Genomic DNA, 20,400 nt, shown 5'->3' with positions numbered 1-20,400 from the left:
ATAATGTTGGTACCACTAATCACGTAATGTTTGTGTAAACTTAATAATGAATCAACACCAATGATTTTTTTTTAATTGTATCTTGTAATATATTATATATGAAAATTCAAAAGAATAAAATTATAAACTATTAGAGAAAATATCATTTTTTTAACAAAAACTACTTATATTTAATTTTGTAAATGTACAATATTAGAAAAACACTACTGTAACAAATTATATTAAAATAAATAATTATATTTTTATCATATTAGTTTCCATATTATGACATATTTTATACGGATAAGTTTTGAATTTTTTAATTATGGCATTGTGATTTAACTTTAAGAGCTTACCAAATCTATAAATTTTACAATTAATGATGTCCGGTTTTGTCCATAAATAATATGGAACAAGGCACATTTTAAATGTATATAATTTTAAGAGTATTTTTTATAGATTATATAGATTAACAGGCCATTTATAAATAAAATTTTGGGCCAAAATTATAAATAAATGTATATAATTTTGGGGTATCTTTTTTATATATTATATAGATAGATTAACGATCCAATTTTAATTAAAAGTTTACTGGGTCAAAATTATAATACGGCCCAAATAAATGCATTAATTTGGGCCGTATGCCCAATTTCATCTGTGTTTTCAGATTGCTATGTTGTTTCGTTCTATTCACAAAGAGCAAGCTTAGCTATCGAGAATCCGAGATTGAGAAGAGAGATCAATGGCTGCGGTGGTGAGAGGCGCGATTAAAATGATCAGAGAAAAAGGCATCGGAGGTTTCTTCCGCGAGCTCCGAAATGAAGGATACCCGTGAGTTCCGTTTCTCTTGAGAAAAAAAATAATGTTTTCGTTCTTCCATTTTCACAAATTCAATTAGTTTTTTTGAAATTGGTGTTTGAAGATCTAAGATTTTGAATCTGAATTTTATTGGATTAATTAGTTCGTATTCTACACGAATTTATCCCTTTTCCATGTGTATGTTTTTTTTCAGCTGAGGTGAATTTGGTCGCTTTTTTTGAAATTGTATTTCAGTTGCTAGGGTTCTCAATCAGCGAGATTTGTGAACCCGGTAAATTTAAAGGATTAGCTGATTAGGGATAGTATTATAGCTCGACTGTTTTTGTTTTATTACATTGTTGTTGAATGTATGATCGGATGATTTATATGGTGCACCATGTTCTAAACTTTTTTCCCCCCTATTATTTCGATTGACTGTTCTGATTTTTTTTGTTCTTCATTCCCTATTATGCAGGGGTGCACTTCTGGATGGGAATCTCATGTAAGTAGAATTCTTCGACTTTCTCTGGATATATTGAATTAATATGCAGAGTATTAGATATAATTTAATAAAGAGTGGTAATACTGTATTATGATAAGCTAATTTATCCTGAGTTGTTGAAATTACTCGTTAGTTGTAGAGCTTTATTATGAACATGTACTTGTTTTGCACAGTTGTAGATCTTTATTAAGGCAAGAAAACGAACCAAACTATGTGATACTGACACTGAGATTGATTTTCAAGAATTGAGTCAATCGAGCATAGTTCTTGAATCATGACAAACATTGCTTGAACGCTTTGTTTCTTTGATAAGATTTGAAGCATGGTGTTAGCACTTTGAGTTAAAAACATAACTGAGTATGTATAGAAAAATTACGATATTTTAGCTCAATTTTGGACTTGGTTTGAAGTGAATCCACTGGCATATACATGAATGATACTTAACGTTTCACCTTTCTATTTGCTTGGTTCTTCCTTTTGTTGTAAACTTATTCTCATACGTTTTTTTCTCTTATTTTCTATGTTAAATAGAGTTTTCTCTGTTTATTGAGGTTTTTTTGGGTTATGATTTGATGATTTCTTATTGGACATTATGGCTTAGCATGGTTTTGATGGTGTAACACTTTGAGTTTTTATGATGCTGAGGTTGCCATCAATTGATTTCTTGTTTTCTTTAATTAATTTAGACAAACAAAGATCCACAACATAGGGGCAACAGTTGTGGGAGTTGACAAATTCGGCAATAAGTACTATGAGAAGCTCGGAGATACCCAATATGGTTAGTACAGATTTTCATGGATTTACGGTTCCTCTATTTTTTATTCATATATATCATTTGTCATTCTTGTTTTTGTATTTCCTTTCTTAGAACTGAAGCTAGTCTTCGTGTGCAATATATGGCTCTATTTTTATAATACACAGAATTTCTAAGTTATAAGTAATAATTGTTAAGCCTTCGTCCAATAACCGAACAATGCATGATATAGACCTTTTTGTTCAATTTAAGGGAGACATAGGTGGGTGGAATATGCATCGAAGGATCGCTACAATGCTTCTCAAGTCCCACCAGAATGGCATGGCTGGCTACATTACATTACTGATCACACGGGAGACGAGGTTAGTGTATAAGTATAACCCTATCTATCGACTGAGTCGTATTTACATATTTTCTGGAATGCTAATCTAAGTTCCCCCATTTGAAAATGTAGTTGCTCTTGTTGAAGCCCAAAAGATACGGGGTTGAACACAAAGAGAACTTTTCTGGGGAGGGAGACGAATACATTTATCACTCCAAAGGACACAGCCTTAACCCTGGTCAACGAGACTGGACAAGATACCAACCATGGCAACCCAAGAAGGTTTAAGTCGTCTTGGTTAAAGACTTGAGCTCAATTCGGAGCTGTAAAAGTTCATTGATAATCCCACCCTGTTATTTTCCCTTGAATAAAATGTGTGTACTTACTTAAAACATATGATTGTTGCATCATCAAATCAATCCTCTGTCTTATTTTGATTCGTTTTAAGTTATGACATTTGCATTTCCCATATAAATTCGTCGTCCGTCCAGAATGTCGAGAAATATTTTTTTTGAGTAGGTTTCCTTCGCTCAACTTTGGAACTGTTGTGATGTCAAAAGATGTTGTATAATTGATTAATTTCAACAGGCTGTGAGATTATTTTGTTTACAATGGAATAATATGTAAACTTGTATAAGAAAAATTATAACTTTTATTCGTAAGAAAATAAAAAAATATATGTAAGTATAAAAAAAATGAATTTAAAACTTAATTTATATCAATTTTATTGTTTTATTTGTAAGAAAATTAAATAAAATTTAATTTGTCAAATTCACATTAATATGAATGTATGAACCGGGCGGCTTATTCGGTTAGTCAAAGCTTAGTCGGCTCAGACTTCCTTATAAGTAAGCCGGGTCCATATACATTAGCCCTATCTAACGATCCCATTCGAAAAGCTACATATAAATTAGGGTTTGAGAAATTGCGAAAGCTGTGTAAGTAGCAGAAATGGCCACATTCAATGTCGTACAGAAGAAGCGGCGAGCCGCCATCGCCCTTCAGAAGAGGAAGGTTCACGGTGAACCCGGCAGCGGGAAACTGCGGCAGAGAACGCAACCTGTTTCCATCTCCGGGAAGCGTAAGCGCAAGCTGCAGCAAAAGAGGCGCCGGGTCTGTAACTATATCTATATATATATTTAGTTGTATGAACACTCTACGCCTCGTAAAATTTACTTATTTTTCTTAACGTTGTGATTATGTAAAAACAGGACCAAAAGGAGGCGGTGGAGAAGGGCTTAATTACTATGCAAGATGTAGAGATGGCTTTTTCTGATGGTATGTTGTCATTAGTTTAGTGTTTGATTATGTTAATTAAGTTATTAAATCTAATTACGTTTAAGCTCAACGTGTAAGGCATTGTTGATGATTTTGTAGAGTGTTGATCATTCTAGTTCTAGAATGAGAGGAAATTTAGCTAATTCATTTTCGGTAAAAGTTCCTGTCACAATTGATTTTTAATTGCTGTTATGTAACTTTTTATTTGAAATTCACATGAGACTTAGTGCACAATACAGAAAGTCGTGAAAAAACCTCCCGATTTTTGAAGGAAATTAGCTAATAGTTTGTCCTGGTCATGGTTATTAAATCAATGGTGTTTTTCAAGCTTTACTGTTACTTCATGTGAATTGGTTTGATGGGAATCTCGTCATTTTGTGGATTTCAGAGAAGTCGTCCGGTTCGAGTAAATCTCCAGTTAATTTCCCGATGAAGAAGAGTCCTAAATTAAAATTTAAGCAATTGAAGAAGCAAGGTGAGTGATTATTTACTTGTACAATTTGACCCTTTTTCGAAAATGTTTGTGCTTTCTTATTTACGATAATAATTGCTCATGGCATCGTTCTCTTACAGGTAAGAACAAGAAAAAATCTCAAAAACCAGCTGGAGAAGCCTCAGTTGATTCCATGGTGGTGGAGTAAAGAATAAACGCGCAACGCAGATTCTACAAGCCCTCGAACTAGATACTTGTGTTCACCTAGTTGTCCTGTCTAATTTTTCATAATACAGTTATTATTAAAGGATTGGCTATTTGTCTTCTTCTTGTTTGTCTTGTGATTTTCTCATGTACTTCTAGTGACAACTATTTAAGCAGGTTAGTTAATACAGTTGAATTTCTTGAGGAATGAAGAAGCAAACATATGAAGAAATAGCAACAAAAATTGTACATAGACAATGCACTGTCTGAATGGAAATTAACTTATTCAGAATCTAAGAAAAAATAACTACAGTTAACTACTTCCTATATAATCCAGCACTTTGAAGTGTCCTGCAATACTCGGAGATAATTGGAGAATTCTTAACAAGTTCCCATATCTTGGCAGAATTCTTCAACCAGTCGCGCTCAGAAACAGTCCTAGTAAAAGAAGGGGCGTTCATCGATAAAACCTGCAAATTGATTAATCGGTAATTAGTAAAAGTTGGGCTTTCACAACCCTTTCGGAAACTAATGCTTCAGGTTATCCTAAAACTTATTGAGAGAGAGAGAGAGAGAGAGAGAGAGAGAGAGAGAGAGAGAGAGAGAGAGCAAACCTGATCCCTTAGTTTCCAGAGGGCAGAGGCATAGCTTTCGTACTGCGGTTTTGAAGAGTCGTCTTTACCTTGGGATGGAATAAGAAATAGTTTCAGGTCGATGTCGGAATTACTACAAGCTTCAAAAGCCACATCAGAAGATCGACCATCTTTTGTTGCATCTTGGCCTTTCGATCTTACAAATGAAGTGCCTTTAAAACACCGTGAAAGTACTTTCTTCATTTGTACAAAGTTGCACGGCGTAATGTCTCTGTCACGAAGCCTACATAACACAGGAGAATACATATATAACACACAACAAGATATCTTCCTACTAATTTATAGCCGAGGCACATTGTACAGCATTATAATTTTTTCATCTGCGAGTAAATATAAAAGAATTAATTACAGCAGTAGATTGGATTTGCCAAAGTCAGTCACCTTGTATGCACGAAAATCGGAGAAGCAATGTACTCATCTCCACTTTCCAGAGGTTTATTAATGTTTTCTTTGTCAAAGCTCACAGTGGAGAGTGTAGCAGAAGATGGATCAGGTATTCCATGTCTTAGTAAATCCACCTGGTGTCAGAAAATCGCAAGAGTATTACGTACCCGAAAAGTAGCACTCGAGAAAATAATGCATGAAATGTTTGCACAAACAAATGCTATAAACAGTTCAATTTCATGGAAACAAAAACATTCGAATAGCGCAGATAAGAATAAAAGCTTCTGCTGCTAAGAAAGTGCTTTATGCTCTTAACAGCTCATCGACATAGACATAAGATAATTAAAAATGATTTACAAAATAATAGGAAAGCCAACCGAATGACAAAATGGTAGCACAAAAAACAATGGAGTTTATACCGTTGACATTAAACGCCACATGCTAGAATCATGAACTCCTTCGGATGCCACGATGACTATGTGACAAATGGATGCAAGAAGGACGCCAAGCTAGAATGATTCCTTGCAGCACAGACGAAAAACGTTAGCTCCGTCAATGATTTTCTTATGGCTTCCGTATATACTTAGAACCAGTTCTAAAAAAAGACGAAAATATAAGCATATAAATGGAACTTCAATTCATTTGTCTCAATTTGCAAAAAGCAGTTACCTGAATAGTCATCATTTCGTGAGCTAGCTCTGCCGATAAGGACTCACCACTTATAACCGAGACTGTAGACGAGCCATCGGGCCTAATCATCTCTGCTAAAACTGAAGGACTAAATACAGGCTGCATTTTATAAAAAAAAAAAGAGCAAATTCGTTTCGTTACTTATTCCAAATTCACAATAAATAAACCACAAAAAAATCGACGACCCTATAAAATACGCAACCTGAGTATCGAGAAGGATGATCCTTTCGGAGGAAATTCTGGGCTCAATCCCTACCGTTAAATGCTTAGCCATTGACCTTGTTTCCTCCGATTCTACACCAAAAGGAGGTAGCATTCCTGCCAAAATATCCGAAATTCAGCCTTTCTTCTAATTCACATTATTAAAAAAAAAAAATTCTCCATTCTGAACTTTTGATCAATCTTACAGATACATACCAGGTGAAGAAGAATCATAACAATAAATTTCATTCAGAATGGTTGATTTTCCAACCCCCGTTGGACCAATTACACCGACGACAGTGAAATCGGTGTTATCCGTTAAAAACTGCACGAAATTACAAACCCTTAAAAAACAAAAAAAACAGCGTAAATTGAAGAAAATTGATCTCTATGCTGTTTGAGTGTGTGTGTGTGTGTGTGAGAGAGAGAGAGAGAGAGAGAGAGAGAGAGAGAGAGAGAGAGAGAGAGAGAGAGAGAGAGAGAGAGAGAGAGAGAGAGAGAGAGAGAGAGAGAGAGAGAGAGTACGGACTGGTAAAAATCGATCAATCTGGAAATCCCAGGACTCTGAAAGGAGGTTGAGGGAACCGACGGACGGAAGACGTGAGCGGAGCGCGGTGGAGTCCTCGTCTGCGCCGCCGTTGCCGCCGCCTCGATTGAATTTGCCAGCGCTAATGAGTCCCGGCTTCGCTAACAGGATTTTGGGAGCTGGGGATAGGTTTGAAGAGGCGCTGCCACCGGTACCGGCCATTATTTCGACCGGAGTTCAGCCGTTCAGTAATTAGTACCAATTCATCACAATATCCAATCAATACTGACAATCGAATTCGAAGAAGAAACTGATTCAAGTGACGAATTGCAGAAATTGGTATGAATATAAATTGGGCTATGTATTGCGGCAAAATTGGGCTATACATAAAAGCCCAAATCATAATCGGGCTTGTTTTCCTCAGCCCATATCCATCGAATTCACTTGAAAATGGAGCCAAATTTCATCGCCACAAATTATCTCACACATCTGAAATCGTCGTGTTCCTTCCAGGAGTTTTTCTTCTGTAAAAAATGGAGTCCCTAAAATCCTCGTTTCTCTACTCATCACCGTTCATCAACCCGCCTCCGAAAACCCGTAAGCTTAAAAAACCACTACCTCCCACAATTCTCTGCTGCCTGAAACCCGACCCGTGGACACTCAGCTCGGGCAATCCCAAAAACCTCGACAAACCAAAACCCAAGTCCAAAAATCAAAAGAACCCACTCTCGGACGACAACGCCCGCCGCATAATCAAAGCCAAAGCCCAGTACCTGAGCGTACTGAGGCGAAACCAAGGCTCACGCGCGCAGACTCCCAAGTGGATCAAACGAACCCCTGAGCAGATGGTGCAGTATCTGGAGGACGATAGGAATGGGCATTTGTACGGCCGCCACGTGGTGGCGGCTGTTAAGCGGGTGAGGAGCACTTCCGCCTTGCGCGATGGGGAGTACGATATGAGGGAAGTGATGTGCTCGTTTGTTGCTAAGCTTACTTTTAGAGAGATGTGTGTGGTGTTGAAGGAGCAGAAGAGTTGGCGCCAAGTTAGAGATTTCTTTGCTTGGATGAAATTGCAGGTCCCTTCTCTCTCTATATTATGTTGTGCTTAATTCATGCTTACACCAATTGATTTTACTTTCTAGTGGCCATTCGACGAAATTGAACTTCTATATTCATTGGGAAAATAATATCCATTGATCTAGTTTGGGCTAACTGGAAGCTTGTTTCTGTTTTCAATTCAAGATGAGGTTTATGTTATAGATATTAATTTTTCGTGTAATTTAGATTTATGCCATAACAGTTAAGCTACCGACCAAGCGTTATAGTCTACACAATCGTTCTACGTGCGTACGGCCAAGCTGGAAAAATCAAGCTCGGTGAAGATACTTTCTTGGAGATGCTTGAAGCAGGGTGTGAACCTGACGAAGTTGCTTGTGGGACCATGTTGTGTTCGTACGCTCGATGGGGTCGCCACAAAGCTATGCTCTCGTTTTATTCTGCCGTACTGGAGAGAGGGATAATGCCTTCAGCTGCTGTTTTCAATTTCATGCTTTCGTCTTTGCAAAAGAGAGCACTTCACGGTGACGTTGTATACGTTTGGAGGACTATGCTTGATAAAGGGGTCGCCCCAAATCATTTTACGTATACAGTTGTGATTAGCTCACTTGTGAAAGGAGGTATGGCTGAAGAAGCTTTGAAGACGTTTAATGAGATGATTAGTGCAGGTTTTGTGCCTGAAGAGTCGACTTATAGCCTTTTGATCAATATGAGCTCCAAAAACGGTGACGTAAATAAAGCCCTTAATTTCTATGAAGATATGAAATTCCTTGGAATAGTACCGAGCAATTTCACGTGTGCTTCACTCCTGGCGTTGTACTACAGAACTGCAGATTATTCAAAGGCTTGTTCGCTTTTCACTGAAATGGAGAGGTATGGTGTTATTGCCGATGAAGTTATCTATGGGTTAATGATTCGAATATATGGTAAATTGGGTCTTTACGAGGACGCGCAGAAAACCTTTTTAGAAATCGAGAGATCGGGCAAACTTAGTGATGAAAAGACGTATACAACAATGGCGCAAGTCCATCTCAGTTTTAGGAATTTTGAGAAAGCTTTGGATGTAATGGAGAAAATGAAGAGCAATAATGTTTCTTACACAAGGTTTTCTTACATCGTGTTGCTCAAATGCTATATAGTAAAGGGGGACCTTGCATCTGCAGAAGTTGCATTTGAGGCTCTTTCCGAGACTGGAATTCCTGATGTACTTTCTTGTAAAGATATGCTCAATCTCTATATAAGACTCGGTTTGTCTGAAAAGGCGAAAACTTTTATTGCCCAGATAAGGAAAGATCGAATTGAGTTCGATGAAGAGCTTTTCATGACAGCCATGAAGGTTTATTGCAAGGGAGGCATGGTAAGAGAAGTGGAACAACTGATAGAGGAGTTAAGTGCAAGTGAAACATTTCTGAGTGTTCCGTTTGTTCAGATATTTTTAATGGCCATGAACGGACAATATGAGAAATGGTTCGAGCCCTTGGACCCGTCTGGATTTGTAGCAGTTGAGCTGATTCTGACACTTTTTTTGGCAACTCGAAATGAAAAAAAGATGAAAGAAAAACTCGTGTTTTTGCTGAAGACCAAAAATGGCGAGTCAGTAGCCAACAAAATGATTAGCAAATTTTCCAAAGAGGGTAAGTTCTTTAGTTGAAGACAATCTTGATTTCCGATTCTGTCTGAAAAACTGATGAATATTCACCTATTGCAGGTGACATTTTGACCGCCGAATATCTTTACGAGTTAATGATAGAACATGGTTGTGGAATAGAGGATGCTGCTAAGGCATCTATGATTATCCTATATGGGAAACAAAAAAATTTAAAACAAGCCAAGAAAGTCTTTGCTGGTGCGGAAGGTTCTGCTACAAATGAAAATGTTATATATAGTTCGATGATTGATGCGTATATCGCCTGTGGTAGAGAAGAGGACGCTTACTTGTTTTATAAAGAACAGACAACGAAAGAACATAAATTCGGTCCTGTTTCTATTAGCGTACTCGTGAAAGCTTTGACCAGCTATGGTACGAGATTAGAGATATTAACCTTTCGTTGTATTTTAGATCACTTTTGGCTTTTTAAAAACTTATTGCGATCATTTGCAGGTAAATATTGTAAAGAGGCGGCGGATGTTATTCATAATAGTTTTAGCGAGAATTTGGAGCTTGATACTGTGGCGTACAATACTTGCATTAAGGCAATGTTAGAAGCAGGTTGATATTGTATCTTTTCCGAGTTATGCACGTTTATTGACCATATAATCTGGGGAAAGTAACTAACATTTTTAGTGGCTCAGGGAAACTTCGTTTTGCTGTCAGCATATACGAGCGCATGCTTTCTTTGAACATTTCTCCATCAATTCAGACGTATAATACCATGATCAGGTTATACATTGATTTTTATTCTTAGAGGCGTAAATTAAACAAAGTGCGAAAACATAGATTTGATCGAATTGGGATTCTTGATTTTGCAGTGTCTACGGACGAGGCCGAAACCTGGATAAAGCTGTGGAGATCTTCAACTTGGCTCAGCGCACCGGTGTGGCTTTGGATGAGAAGACGTACACTAACATGATTTGCCACTATGGAAAAGCTGGTGCTCTCTCTCTCTCTCTCTCTCTCTCTCTCTCTCTATATATATATATATATATATATATATATATATATATATATATATATATATATATATATATATATATATATATATATATATATATATATATATATATATATATATATATATAAGCTCTCTGTTCCGAAAGGATTCTTACTCTACTTGACTTTGTAGGCAATGTTCACGAAGCGTCGGCTTTATTCAGTAAAATGCAAGAGGAAGGGATAAAACCTGGGCAGGTATGTCAATGGTGACTACTAAATGATAGTGGATATACATACGAAAAATTCCGGAATAACTTGCATCAACTCTAATCAAAATATCCTAGACGTATATATATTCATAAGATAGATGGTAGAAGTATGAGTTCAAATATCTCGTTTATGCAACACTCAAGTTTATTATTTATGAATGTTACAATGTGTAGATGAGCTACAATATTATGATGAACGTATATGCTGGGAGTGGGCTCCACCACGAAGCAGAACAACTTCTGCTAAGCATGCGGAAGAATGGCTGTTCACCTGATTCTCGTACCTACCTTGCCGTTATCAGAGCGTGTACCGAGAAATCGAGATATTCCGAAGCAGAAGAAAAGATAACGTTAATGCACAAGGATGGAATCTCTTTATCTTGTGGGCATTTTAACCTCTTGATATCAGCTTTTGCTAAAGCAGGATTAATCGGAGAAGCTGATAGGATATACAGGAAAATTATCTCGACTGGATTAAGACCCGATATCGAGTCCAAACGGATAATGCTTAGGGGTTATTTGGATTATGGGCATGTGGAAGAAGGGATATGCTTCTTCGAGAGGGAGTGCAGTACAGTGGGTCCCGACAGGTTTATTTTGAGTGCAGCGGTCTGTTTTTATCGTTCGGCCGGTAACGAATTTGAGGCGGATGAGATTTTAAATTCTATGAACAAATTGGGAGTTGCATTCTTGAATAATCTTGTAGTTGGATCAAAGATAAAAATCAGTTGATTTATATGATGACGACCCCTTCGATCCGACTCGCTTACTGTAGCCCATTTCGGCCTTGGAATCAGTCTTCCTTATTAATTAGTTTTTGGCCCAACAATTTTGGAGATGGAAAATTCGGCCCACTTATTTATCTCCATTAAATACTAATTAAAATTGATTTTAAAATGATATGTAGATGATTTACAACAAATCAAGAATATGAATCTGAATTATCCAAATAAATTCAATGATTTTTTTTAATAATTATGCAAAAAAATAAAATAAGAAATAAATAGAAAATTCGAGCACATATTCCATTGTCATAAAAATATTATTTGGATCAATTGGCTTACTAAAAATTAAAATTAAAAAAGAAACGTAATACATAAAATCCGAAAACCCTACATAAACCCTGAAGCTTGTATTCCTCAAATAAATATTCAATGGCGCCTGATCAAAACCCTCCTTTCTTTTCTCTCAAGCTAATGTTTTCAAAATGCTGATATTCCCGAATTCATAACATTTGGAGCTCGAAAAACCTATCAACATTCCTCAATTTGGGAAAAGAATGGCTAAAAATTGTGCATCGGGGGTTTTAGCAGCAGCCGTAGCTTATGCAACTTTCGGTGTGGATCGTGCTTATGCAGATGGATCATCCAGTTTTTCTCCATTCTCCAACTCTTCGAAATCTCCGCAAGCAGCTCCGGAGCCGGCGGAGCCGCGGGTTCATAATGAAAATCCAAGGACGACTTCTGCTGGGTTTGATCCGGAGGCGCTGGAGAGGGGTGCCAAGGCGTTGAGAGAGATTAATCGCTCTTCCTATGCTAAACAGGTTCTGAAATTTGGGGTTGAGTATTTTATTGGGGGAATATGGATGATTTATTTCGTATTTTTTGCTACCCATATTTCGTAATTGTAATCGTAGGTGCATGTGGTTTCTTACCTGTTTTTTTCATTAATCATTACATTAACTTGGAAGAAATACATTTTTTTTGCTGTGGAAATGTGGAAAATAATTTCATCCATTCTGAAGCACGATTCACATGTATTCCAATTTTGATTGGTATTTAGACGCAACATGTTTAATGGAGGAGCAATTTCTTGGTAATAGGTATTCGAAGTGATGAAAAAGCAAGAAGAAACCAGGCAGCAAGAATTAGCCTCAAAAGCAGCAGAATTCAAAGCATTGAAAGCTCAAGCTGAAGCTGTAAGTTTTACTTTACTCGAGTTCATTTATGTCCTTTTCATTCTCTTGATCTAAACTTAACAGTGGAGGAGAAAGTGGTGGTTAAGTAGGTGGGTAGGGGTCGGTCTCTGTATGTGATTTTTTCTGGATAGTTTGTTGCAAATCCAATTTATTGTGAGCTGTGTTTTACTTCATTTTCTTTTAATAGGACGCAAACTTGAACATATACCATTATGTGAAATTGTATAGTTGGTTTATCTTTACTATTTGCATTTTAACTCACTACATCTGATTTAGTGAGGGATTTAACGAAGTGTGGCTAAACATTAGTTTCCACATTTTAAACACTAGATCCTGCTTAACGGTGACAGTATTTTGATCATGTAAAAAACGATATGATAGTCTTTTTGATGTCAAACAAAGAAAAAATGCTGTTCTGATTTTGTCAGGAGAAACAAAGGGTGGTATATGAAGAACAGAAAAAGCTAGCTCAACAACAGGCACAGATAAAATCACAGATGGCTCGTTACGAAGATGAATTAGCAAGGAAAAGGATGCAGGTAGTTGTTCGTCTTGGTCCCTATGGGGTGCAGCGGAAAAATACGATACTTGTAGGAATAAAAAGTACTTGATTTTTATTTGGCAGGCAGAAAATGAACATCATAGAACAAGAAATCAAGAACTTGTTAAAATGCAAGAGGAATCAGCTATGAGGCAAGAGTCTGCCAGACGAGCAACTGAGGAGCAAATTCAAGCACAACGTCGCCAAACAGAAAGAGCAAAGGCTGAAATTGAACGTGAAACTATACGAGTACGAGCTTTGGCAGAAGCAGAGGGAAGAGCCCATGAAGCAAAACTTGCGGAGGATGTTAACAAGAGAATGCTGGTTGAACGTGCAAATGCAGAGCGAGAGAAATGGGTTGCCGCTATTAACACAACTTTTGATCACATTGGAGGTATTTTTTAATCAATTTTTTTTAATCTTTGGGAAGACAGTTTTTTTTGCTAGTTTCTAGTTTTTGCTGAATTCAAGACCCAGTGTTAGTTGTAGAGTTATGAGCATATCTAGTGCAGAATAGCTAACTATATTCCATTCCACAGTTGACAATGTGGTTTTTTCCGATCAAATGCAGGGGGTCTTCGAGCAATTTTAACGGATCAAAATAAGCTGATTGTAGCTGTAGGAGGTGTAACAGCTCTTGCAGCAGGGGTCTACACTACAAGGTGCTGCAATGTTGGAGCATGTGCATCTCTTTTATCTTTGTTTATTGTCAACATGTTTTATGCCAAATTATGGTAATTTGATTATTTGCATTGAGCCATCATGATTGTCTTGTGAATATTCGTTAAAATTTGATCATCTTGATCATTCATCACATCCCATCTCTTCATAAGTTATTGCTCAAAATGAATTTATGTCACCATAGAGCTCATATTCACGTGGCTCTAATATGTCTTCATATGCAGTCCAACTTTTAACACTTGATTCATATGTGCATTTTGGATTTCAGAGAAGGGGCTAGAGTAATTTGGGGTTATGTGGACCGAATATTAGGACAACCATCTCTGATAAGAGAATCTTCCAGAGGGAAGTATCCATGGTCCGGCTTATTTTCACGTACCATGAGCACCTTCTCCGGTAGTGCCAATAGAACTTCTGGAGCTGGATTTGGTGATGTTATTTTGCACCCTTCTCTTCATAAGCGAATCGAGCAATTGGCTAAAGCAACAGCTAATACAAAAACTCATCAAGCTCCGTTTAGAAACATGCTTTTTTACGGTCCACCAGGAACTGGAAAAACCATGGCTGCTAGGGAGCTTGCCCGTAAATCTGTAAGAATTCGATATTTGATGGTTGGGTTATTTTTTCTGTCTGCATATAGATTGTACGTGATCATAATTAGCAAATGAAAATTATTTCGGAAATTGAAAAATAGGGTCTTGACTATGCATTGATGACTGGAGGAGATGTTGCACCGCTCGGCTCTCAGGCAGTTACAAAGATACATCAATTGTTCGATTGGGCTAAGAAATCGAACAGGGGTTTGCTTCTTTTCATCGACGAAGCAGATGCATTCTTGTGCGAGTAAGTAAAAATTTCACTTGACAAACTAGAATAAAATGGGTTTTTGCATAGTGAAAGTAATATGCATTTGATTTCTATTTTATATAAATACAGGCGGAACAAAACGTATATGAGTGAAGCTCAAAGGAGTGCACTCAACGCACTCTTATTCCGCACGGGTGATCAGTCAAAGGATATAGTCCTTGCTCTTGCTACAAATCGGCCAGGTGATCTTGATTCTGCAGTGGCTGATCGAATAGACGAAGTTCTTGAATTTCCTCTACCTGGAGAAGATGAACGGTTTAAATTGGTGAAGCTCTATTTGAACAAGTATATAGCAGAAGCTGGGGGGAGAAAACCAGGTTTGTTTTCACATTTGTTCAAGAAAGAGCAGCAGAAGATAGAAATTAAGGGATTGAACGATGATATTATTAAGGAAGCTGCAGAAAAAACGGAGGGATTTTCCGGGAGAGAAATTGCGAAACTAATGGCGAGTGTTCAGGCGGCGGTTTATGGTAGTGAGGACTGTGTGCTTGACGCTAATCTGTTCCGCGAAGTGGTGGATTATAAAGTTGCAGAACATCAACAAAGAAAGAAACTTGCTGCAGATTGATCATTTAAAATGTGAGATTATTTATTTTCTTTCCCTAGTTAGAACATGTAGTTATTATTTTTTTCTTGTTCTTATTAATCGACGAGGATTGAAGATATACGTGATTTTCATAAAAAAAAAATAATTAAAAAAAACTATTTTATTTAATCATCAACATTATGAATATTAATAATTAAAAAGAATAAACGTTGACATTCAATTATTTAAATAAGAATGGATGAATGGAATACAATACACATTACAATAATTTCGAGTGATGAATAGAAGAAATAGAACAAGGAAAAAAATTGAGAATACAACAATATGAGGCAAGAAAAAGATAATTAAATAATACCTAAATATAATTTCTAATATACTAATTTAATTTAACAATTGATAATATCTTTTAGGAAGCTGCTGCGAGTTTGGCTCTGAGATCTTTCCTTAGAATTTTACCAGCAGGAGACTTGGGAATGGCATGTACAAAATATACTTTGTGCAGTCTCTTGTAAAACACAACCTGTATATTACGTACGTTTAAACCGTTGTGAGTATTTCACTTCGAAATTTAATCTCGGTATATACCAAATAATATGTTAAAATTGACCTGTTTTGAAATGAAATCTTTGACAGCTTCTTCCGTGAGTTCAAATCCGTTCGATCGTACCACAAACGCCACAGGAACTTCACCGGCGGCCTCATCTTTTTGCCTGTACGTACGTAATTTCATATATTATAATTTTACTGCAATCAGATATACATACGATAATTTCATGTATTATTTTGCATGAATGAACTTACGGTACAACAGCAGCATCGGCGATACTGGGGTGGCTTACAAGAAGAGCTTCTAACTCAGCTGGAGGTACCTTCATTTCATTTATATACATGCATATATATATAATTAATTTATATATAACAAATAATTAAATAGGAATTAAGCATGCATGCAACAAAAAGAAAATATTGTAAGAATAATACCTGAAAGCCTTTGAATTTGATGAGTTCTTTGACTCGGTCAACAATAAAAACATCGTCGTCATCATCGACATAGCCAATGTCACCGGTGTGGAGCCAACCCTCCACATCAATTGTTCTCGCCGTTGCCTCAGCATCATTCAAATACCCTAGTAATTAAGTATTAATTAGAGGGTAGTTTGAATAATTAATAATGATTGATACTCAGTTAATTAAATTACCTTTCATGATTTGCGGGCCGCGTATGCAAATCTCACCGGGCTGGTTACGGGGAATAGAAAAGCCCGTTTCAGGGTCAACGACTTTGAGTTCAGCGTTGCGGACAACGTTGCCACAAGAGCCTGATTTTGTAGGCAGTGGCTGCTTTGCGAACGATGGTGACATTGATAGCACTGGACCTGCCTCCGTCATCCCATACCCCTGTTTTTTTCAATTATTAATTTTATTAATTAACTATTTTTTTTTTTTATTATTATTTCATATTTGTTTGGTGGGGTCAAAATGCAATTTGCCCATACATCATTTACATGTGTGGTGGACACAATCACATGTACCACATTAATTGTCACATATAAATATGAACTTAATATAACATGCCCTTTTTCCATAATTAGTGTGCGCTCATATGAAATTAGCTACAAACAAATTAAAAAAGAATTAAAATTAATATCCAAAATATAAAGGATTTGGAGTAGTGTCCGGTCCCCGGATTACTTTATACGATTTTTAGCATAAATTAATCTATTTAAAATTAGACCCAAAATATAATTATATAAAGGGTAAAGCACAACCATCCCTGAGTTATGTTCAAATTACAAAAAAATCTTCCGTATTTGGATAATTGCAACTACCCATCAACTATGAATCTTCCTACACGTCTACTTTCGTGGGAACAAATTCAACATAATTTTCTAAATTCCGTGAAATGTTCTTTAGTTTGTACTCATTTTATGACTAAATGCAGTTTCTGACACACCACAATCTGATATTTACAAATCAAAATAACAACGTATGATTATTTTGTTTCAAATGTGGAGTAAAACTGGTATAAAATCGAGAATATTCTCCTAAATTTAACACCACAAAAGTAGACATGTAAAAAGAATTATAATTAAGGGGTTGTAATTACCCAAACATTTGGGTTTTTTATTTTTCCGTGGGTGGTTGATACCCTAGTATAAATTCTTTGTGTGTTAAATAAAGAAATAAACATAATATTATAGCCGTCATCAAGTACCTTTTTCTAGAAAAAGAAAGAAAAAGGCAAAAGTGCTATTTATATATTTACTATTACTGTTCATATAACCGACTTTATAGAGGCACCAAAATGACATGAAATTTAGTTAGGTTGGTTGGTTGGTTTCTGAAACTAAGAAACTAGTGTTACCAACCTGTCCAAATACTGCCTGCGGCAAACGGCTGAGCAACGCCGCCTCCAGCTCTTTCCCCAGTGGCGCCGCCCCCGACAGCACCATCCGAATCGAGCTCAAGTCGAACTGGTCCACCATCGGATTCTTCGCCAACGCCAGCACCAGCGGCGGCACCACCGCCGCCACCGAAACGCGGTGCCTCTGTATCAGCTCCAGCAGCGAACCTATCTCGAACTTCTGCATCAGAAGAACCGCCGCGCCGGCTCTCAACGAACACAGCATCACAGAGTTCAACGAGTATATGTGGAACAACGGCAGCACGCACAGAACGACGTCGTCCGGCTTCAAGTACAGATTCGGATTCTCGCCGTCGACTTGCTGAGCCACGCTGGTGATCAAGCTCTTGTGCGTCAGGATCACGCCCTTCGGCAGTCCGGTGGTTCCGGATGAAAACGGTAGCGAAACGGCGTCGTCGGAGTCGATCTCCACCGCCGCCGGCGCGTCGTTCTCGTTCGCCTCTGAAAGCACCGAGAAATGCAGGCATCCTTCCGGCGGATCGTCGACGGTGATCACGGAGAAATCCTCTCCGAATTTTGGGGAGTCATCACCTCCTTCGCGGAGCTTGTCTACGTACTGCGCCTGCGTGATAATCATCCTCGAATTGGAAGCCCTAAATTGCTTAAAAATTTCATTAGCCGTACAGAAAGGATTCGCAGCAGTAGTAACCGCTCCGATCATCGAAGCTCCCATGAAAGTGAACACAAACTCGGCGCAGTTCTGGAGGAGTACCAAAACGACGTCGCCTTTTTTGATTCCGAGGTTGGACAAACCGGCGGCGACTTTCCGGCAGATGAGATGCGTTTCGGCGTAGGTGTATGATTTTCCGGTACCGTTCCCCACCAAAAGGCATTTCCTGTCAGGATAGTGAGAGAAATTTTCGAAGCAGTAGGTGTGGAGAGGTAGGTGGTTGGAAATGGGGATAGTGGGGAGTTTGGATTTAAAAACATGGATTTTTTCCGGTGAAGATTGCTTCTGCGTTATGATCGGAGAAGAAAGCTCCGGATTCTGAGTTTCCGCAGATGCCACCGACAACATCTTCTCGCTGCGATTCTGATCAGTATACTAAGTTTGCAGCTGGTGGCCTCTTCAATGGCAATATGAAGTAATTTTTCTAGAGAGAGAAAGAAGAGAGAGAGAGAGATGAATTTGGGGGAAAAAGGAGAAAGATAGATACAATAAATACAGGGTGATGGGAAGGGGAGGTAGGTAGGAGTATTGGAGGAGGGAAAAAGGAACAAGTAAGTATTGAAGCAGCCAGCCCCAGCTGCTGGGCAGATCCGTTTTAAGAGAGGGATGACCCGACCCGACCCGTTTAGCTACCACCTACCCTTCTTTGTTAACTCATCAGTCAAGTTTTGAGTACCGATCTAATTTTTTATTTTTTTTAATTCAATATGGGATTAATTTATGAGGTAGAGAAAATTATATAAAAATACCACGAGGCGTAAAGTTAGGATCCGACTAATTAAAACAGAATTAATTAATTAATAAATTAAAATTAAATTAGTTAATTTGGTAGCTAAATCTGTCGTCCAGTTGCCCATGTTCCATGTTTTTATTTTCATCTAATGTAAAAATATATGAAAACTGTATATATATATATATATATATATGTATGTAATAATCCAAAGATAGGTTTATTCCTAAATTCTGCAACACAAACCAAACCAGTCAAGTAAATTAATTGAGTCACTGTCAGATGATTGAGACTTGGGAACCATGCAGTATGTTTGATTCGAATCACAATAATGTATATATATTTTATTTCTTTGTATGCATAAAATCATTTTGCAATTAGTAATCTAACTTGATACTGTGTATTGAAAATAATGTAATGATCAATAAAATGGTGATTTAGATGCTACAGTCGGTTAAAATTACATCGAGTGAGTCTTTGACCGTTGATCTGCATATACAAATTTATTTTTGTGTATGTAAAAATTTGCCCGATGTATTTCATCCGGTGTAGCATAGTCGGTAAAATGACGTTTTGTGTACCCGTAGAATTCTAGCAAGCTGGAAAACGAGGAAATTAGTTGAGTTTTGTGGCTCCAATTTCGACACATGCTAAGCCAACAAAATATCATAAATTAAATGACTATTTATTATACACACCTATTCTCAATAAATATATATATATATATATATATATATATATATATGTTTATATATAATTTATATGATTTGATTTGATTTGATTTTCAGCCGTAATCATTTCTATAAGTATATCAGAAATCATATACAGAAATAATTGATATAGAAAGCAGTGAATAAATATATAGAAAAGAGTTGCATTAAAGATTCCACAAATCACCCACATTAGCTGGATTTTGGAAGCAATTAACACGTGGTGATTGACTATTAGCTGCATTAATAATCCAATAATCATCGTCTGCAGAATCTCCGGTTGTAATTTAGATTATCTCCAATCATATTTAATTGTTACTACAACTCACACAAATTAGGTAATTAGTGATGACATTTACCATATATATATACATAATTTAAAATTATATGAATATAAAAATCACCACTATTTCTCAACACACACGCCGGCCTAATTAATTATTTGATTTTAATTCATGCTTTGACCAATAAGAAGATCGAATGGAATTGATTAAATATCTTCTTCTTTGTCTCTTCGTCATCATGGCTTTTGCCTCTGCTCTTGTCACGGGTATTACTATTTCATTAATTATATTTTTACGATTAATTGAATTTTGTTGTTACTATTTTGTTGTTACTGACTATAATAATTTATAGAGGTTTAACTGTTTATAGTCGCTTAGATTGTGG

General features: G+C 37.0%; 6 protein-coding genes across 7 annotated transcripts; 4 read left to right on the top strand and 2 right to left on the bottom strand.

Moving 5' to 3' along the window:
• The first annotated feature begins 618 nt into the window (after positions 1-618).
• LOC105964058 (NADH:ubiquinone oxidoreductase, 17.2kDa subunit) lies at positions 619-2,873 on the top strand. Its single transcript, XM_012988557.2, has 5 exons — positions 619-810; positions 1,253-1,279; positions 1,966-2,057; positions 2,286-2,395; positions 2,488-2,873. The coding sequence occupies exons 1-5, from the start codon at positions 722-724 to the stop codon at positions 2,641-2,643; spliced, it is 474 nt and encodes a 157-aa protein (XP_012844011.1). The 5' UTR covers positions 619-721; the 3' UTR covers positions 2,644-2,873.
• A 351-nt stretch (positions 2,874-3,224) lies between these two features.
• Positions 3,225-4,474, top strand: LOC105964083 (uncharacterized). The gene is made up of 4 exons (XM_012988586.2): positions 3,225-3,468; positions 3,567-3,633; positions 4,022-4,108; positions 4,207-4,474. The coding sequence occupies exons 1-4, from the start codon at positions 3,307-3,309 to the stop codon at positions 4,272-4,274; spliced, it is 384 nt and encodes a 127-aa protein (XP_012844040.2). The 5' UTR covers positions 3,225-3,306; the 3' UTR covers positions 4,275-4,474.
• On the bottom strand, positions 4,467-7,155 carry LOC105964074 (uncharacterized). The gene is made up of 8 exons (XM_012988574.2): positions 6,728-7,155; positions 6,415-6,523; positions 6,200-6,315; positions 5,977-6,096; positions 5,727-5,816; positions 5,305-5,441; positions 4,885-5,146; positions 4,467-4,740 (listed from the first exon to the last, which is right to left on the bottom strand). Exons 1-8 carry the CDS (start codon positions 6,944-6,946, stop codon positions 4,588-4,590), a joined length of 1,206 nt encoding a protein of 401 aa, XP_012844028.2. The 5' UTR covers positions 6,947-7,155; the 3' UTR covers positions 4,467-4,587.
• A 47-nt stretch (positions 7,156-7,202) lies between these two features.
• On the top strand, positions 7,203-11,403 carry EMB976 (Tetratricopeptide repeat (TPR)-like superfamily protein). Of its 2 annotated transcripts, XM_012988563.2 has the most exons (8): positions 7,203-7,800; positions 8,025-9,414; positions 9,489-9,800; positions 9,882-9,989; positions 10,073-10,160; positions 10,250-10,371; positions 10,564-10,628; positions 10,817-11,403. In XM_012988563.2, the coding sequence occupies exons 1-8, from the start codon at positions 7,258-7,260 to the stop codon at positions 11,372-11,374; spliced, it is 3,186 nt and encodes a 1,061-aa protein (XP_012844017.2). In that variant the 5' UTR covers positions 7,203-7,257; the 3' UTR covers positions 11,375-11,403. The 2 variants fall into 2 exon arrangements, with proteins under 2 accessions (XP_012844017.2, XP_088675296.1); XM_088819170.1 differs by having other exon boundaries at positions 7,258-7,800; positions 9,489-9,989.
• A 311-nt stretch (positions 11,404-11,714) lies between these two features.
• LOC105964092 (uncharacterized) lies at positions 11,715-15,314 on the top strand. Its single transcript, XM_012988598.2, has 8 exons — positions 11,715-12,185; positions 12,465-12,560; positions 12,989-13,099; positions 13,186-13,495; positions 13,673-13,763; positions 14,051-14,372; positions 14,477-14,625; positions 14,719-15,314. Exons 1-8 carry the CDS (start codon positions 11,922-11,924, stop codon positions 15,215-15,217), a joined length of 1,842 nt encoding a protein of 613 aa, XP_012844052.2. The 5' UTR covers positions 11,715-11,921; the 3' UTR covers positions 15,218-15,314.
• A 75-nt stretch (positions 15,315-15,389) lies between these two features.
• LOC105964102 (4-coumarate--CoA ligase 2) lies at positions 15,390-19,006 on the bottom strand. The gene is made up of 6 exons (XM_012988609.2): positions 17,566-19,006; positions 16,396-16,594; positions 16,178-16,323; positions 15,998-16,065; positions 15,804-15,906; positions 15,390-15,716 (listed from the first exon to the last, which is right to left on the bottom strand). Exons 1-6 carry the CDS (start codon positions 18,637-18,639, stop codon positions 15,603-15,605), a joined length of 1,704 nt encoding a protein of 567 aa, XP_012844063.2. The 5' UTR covers positions 18,640-19,006; the 3' UTR covers positions 15,390-15,602.
• Positions 19,007-20,400: the final 1,394 nt, after the last annotated feature.

The sequence above is a fragment of the Erythranthe guttata genome, chromosome 6, assembly GCF_056151865.1.
Source record: "Erythranthe guttata isolate IM_541 chromosome 6, IM_541, whole genome shotgun sequence".
NCBI classification, from domain to species: Eukaryota; Viridiplantae; Streptophyta; class Magnoliopsida; order Lamiales; family Phrymaceae; genus Erythranthe; species Erythranthe guttata.
Note: the sequence above shows the minus strand (reverse complement) of the source record. Positions and strands in the feature narration are given on the sequence as shown.

Bases quoted from the DNA above. Each gene is read 5' to 3' on its own strand.
- LOC105964058 (XM_012988557.2), top strand. From the start codon at position 722: ATGGCTGCGGTGGTGAGAGGCGCGATTAAAATGATCAGAGAAAAAGGC. The intron at 2,058-2,285 runs GTTAGTACAGAT...GTTCAATTTAAG, and splicing joins GCTCGGAGATACCCAATATG to GGAGACATAGGTGGGTGGAA. The intron at 2,396-2,487 runs GTTAGTGTATAA...TTGAAAATGTAG, and splicing joins CTGATCACACGGGAGACGAG to TTGCTCTTGTTGAAGCCCAA.
- LOC105964083 (XM_012988586.2), top strand. From the start codon at position 3,307: ATGGCCACATTCAATGTCGTACAGAAGAAGCGGCGAGCCGCCATCGCC. The intron at 3,634-4,021 runs GTATGTTGTCAT...TGTGGATTTCAG, and splicing joins AGAGATGGCTTTTTCTGATG to AGAAGTCGTCCGGTTCGAGT. The intron at 4,109-4,206 runs GTGAGTGATTAT...GTTCTCTTACAG, and splicing joins TAAGCAATTGAAGAAGCAAG to GTAAGAACAAGAAAAAATCT.
- LOC105964074 (XM_012988574.2), bottom strand. From the start codon at position 6,946: ATGGCCGGTACCGGTGGCAGCGCCTCTTCAAACCTATCCCCAGCTCCC. The intron at 6,524-6,727 runs GTCCGTACTCTC...AATTTCGTGCAG, and splicing joins AGATTGATCGATTTTTACCA to TTTTTAACGGATAACACCGA. The intron at 5,817-5,976 runs GTAACTGCTTTT...GAATCATTCTAG, and splicing joins ACGAAATGATGACTATTCAG to CTTGGCGTCCTTCTTGCATC.
- EMB976 (XM_088819170.1), top strand. From the start codon at position 7,258: ATGGAGTCCCTAAAATCCTCGTTTCTCTACTCATCACCGTTCATCAAC. The intron at 9,415-9,488 runs GTAAGTTCTTTA...CACCTATTGCAG, and splicing joins TAGCAAATTTTCCAAAGAGG to GTGACATTTTGACCGCCGAA. The intron at 10,629-10,816 runs GTATGTCAATGG...TACAATGTGTAG, and splicing joins AAGGGATAAAACCTGGGCAG to ATGAGCTACAATATTATGAT.
- LOC105964092 (XM_012988598.2), top strand. From the start codon at position 11,922: ATGGCTAAAAATTGTGCATCGGGGGTTTTAGCAGCAGCCGTAGCTTAT. The intron at 12,561-12,988 runs GTAAGTTTTACT...TGATTTTGTCAG, and splicing joins TGAAAGCTCAAGCTGAAGCT to GAGAAACAAAGGGTGGTATA. The intron at 13,100-13,185 runs GTAGTTGTTCGT...TTTATTTGGCAG, and splicing joins TAGCAAGGAAAAGGATGCAG to GCAGAAAATGAACATCATAG.
- LOC105964102 (XM_012988609.2), bottom strand. From the start codon at position 18,639: ATGTTGTCGGTGGCATCTGCGGAAACTCAGAATCCGGAGCTTTCTTCT. The intron at 16,324-16,395 runs GTAATTTAATTA...CTTAATTACTAG, and splicing joins CGGCCCGCAAATCATGAAAG to GGTATTTGAATGATGCTGAG. The intron at 15,717-15,803 runs GTCAATTTTAAC...CGTAATATACAG, and splicing joins AAGATTTCATTTCAAAACAG to GTTGTGTTTTACAAGAGACT.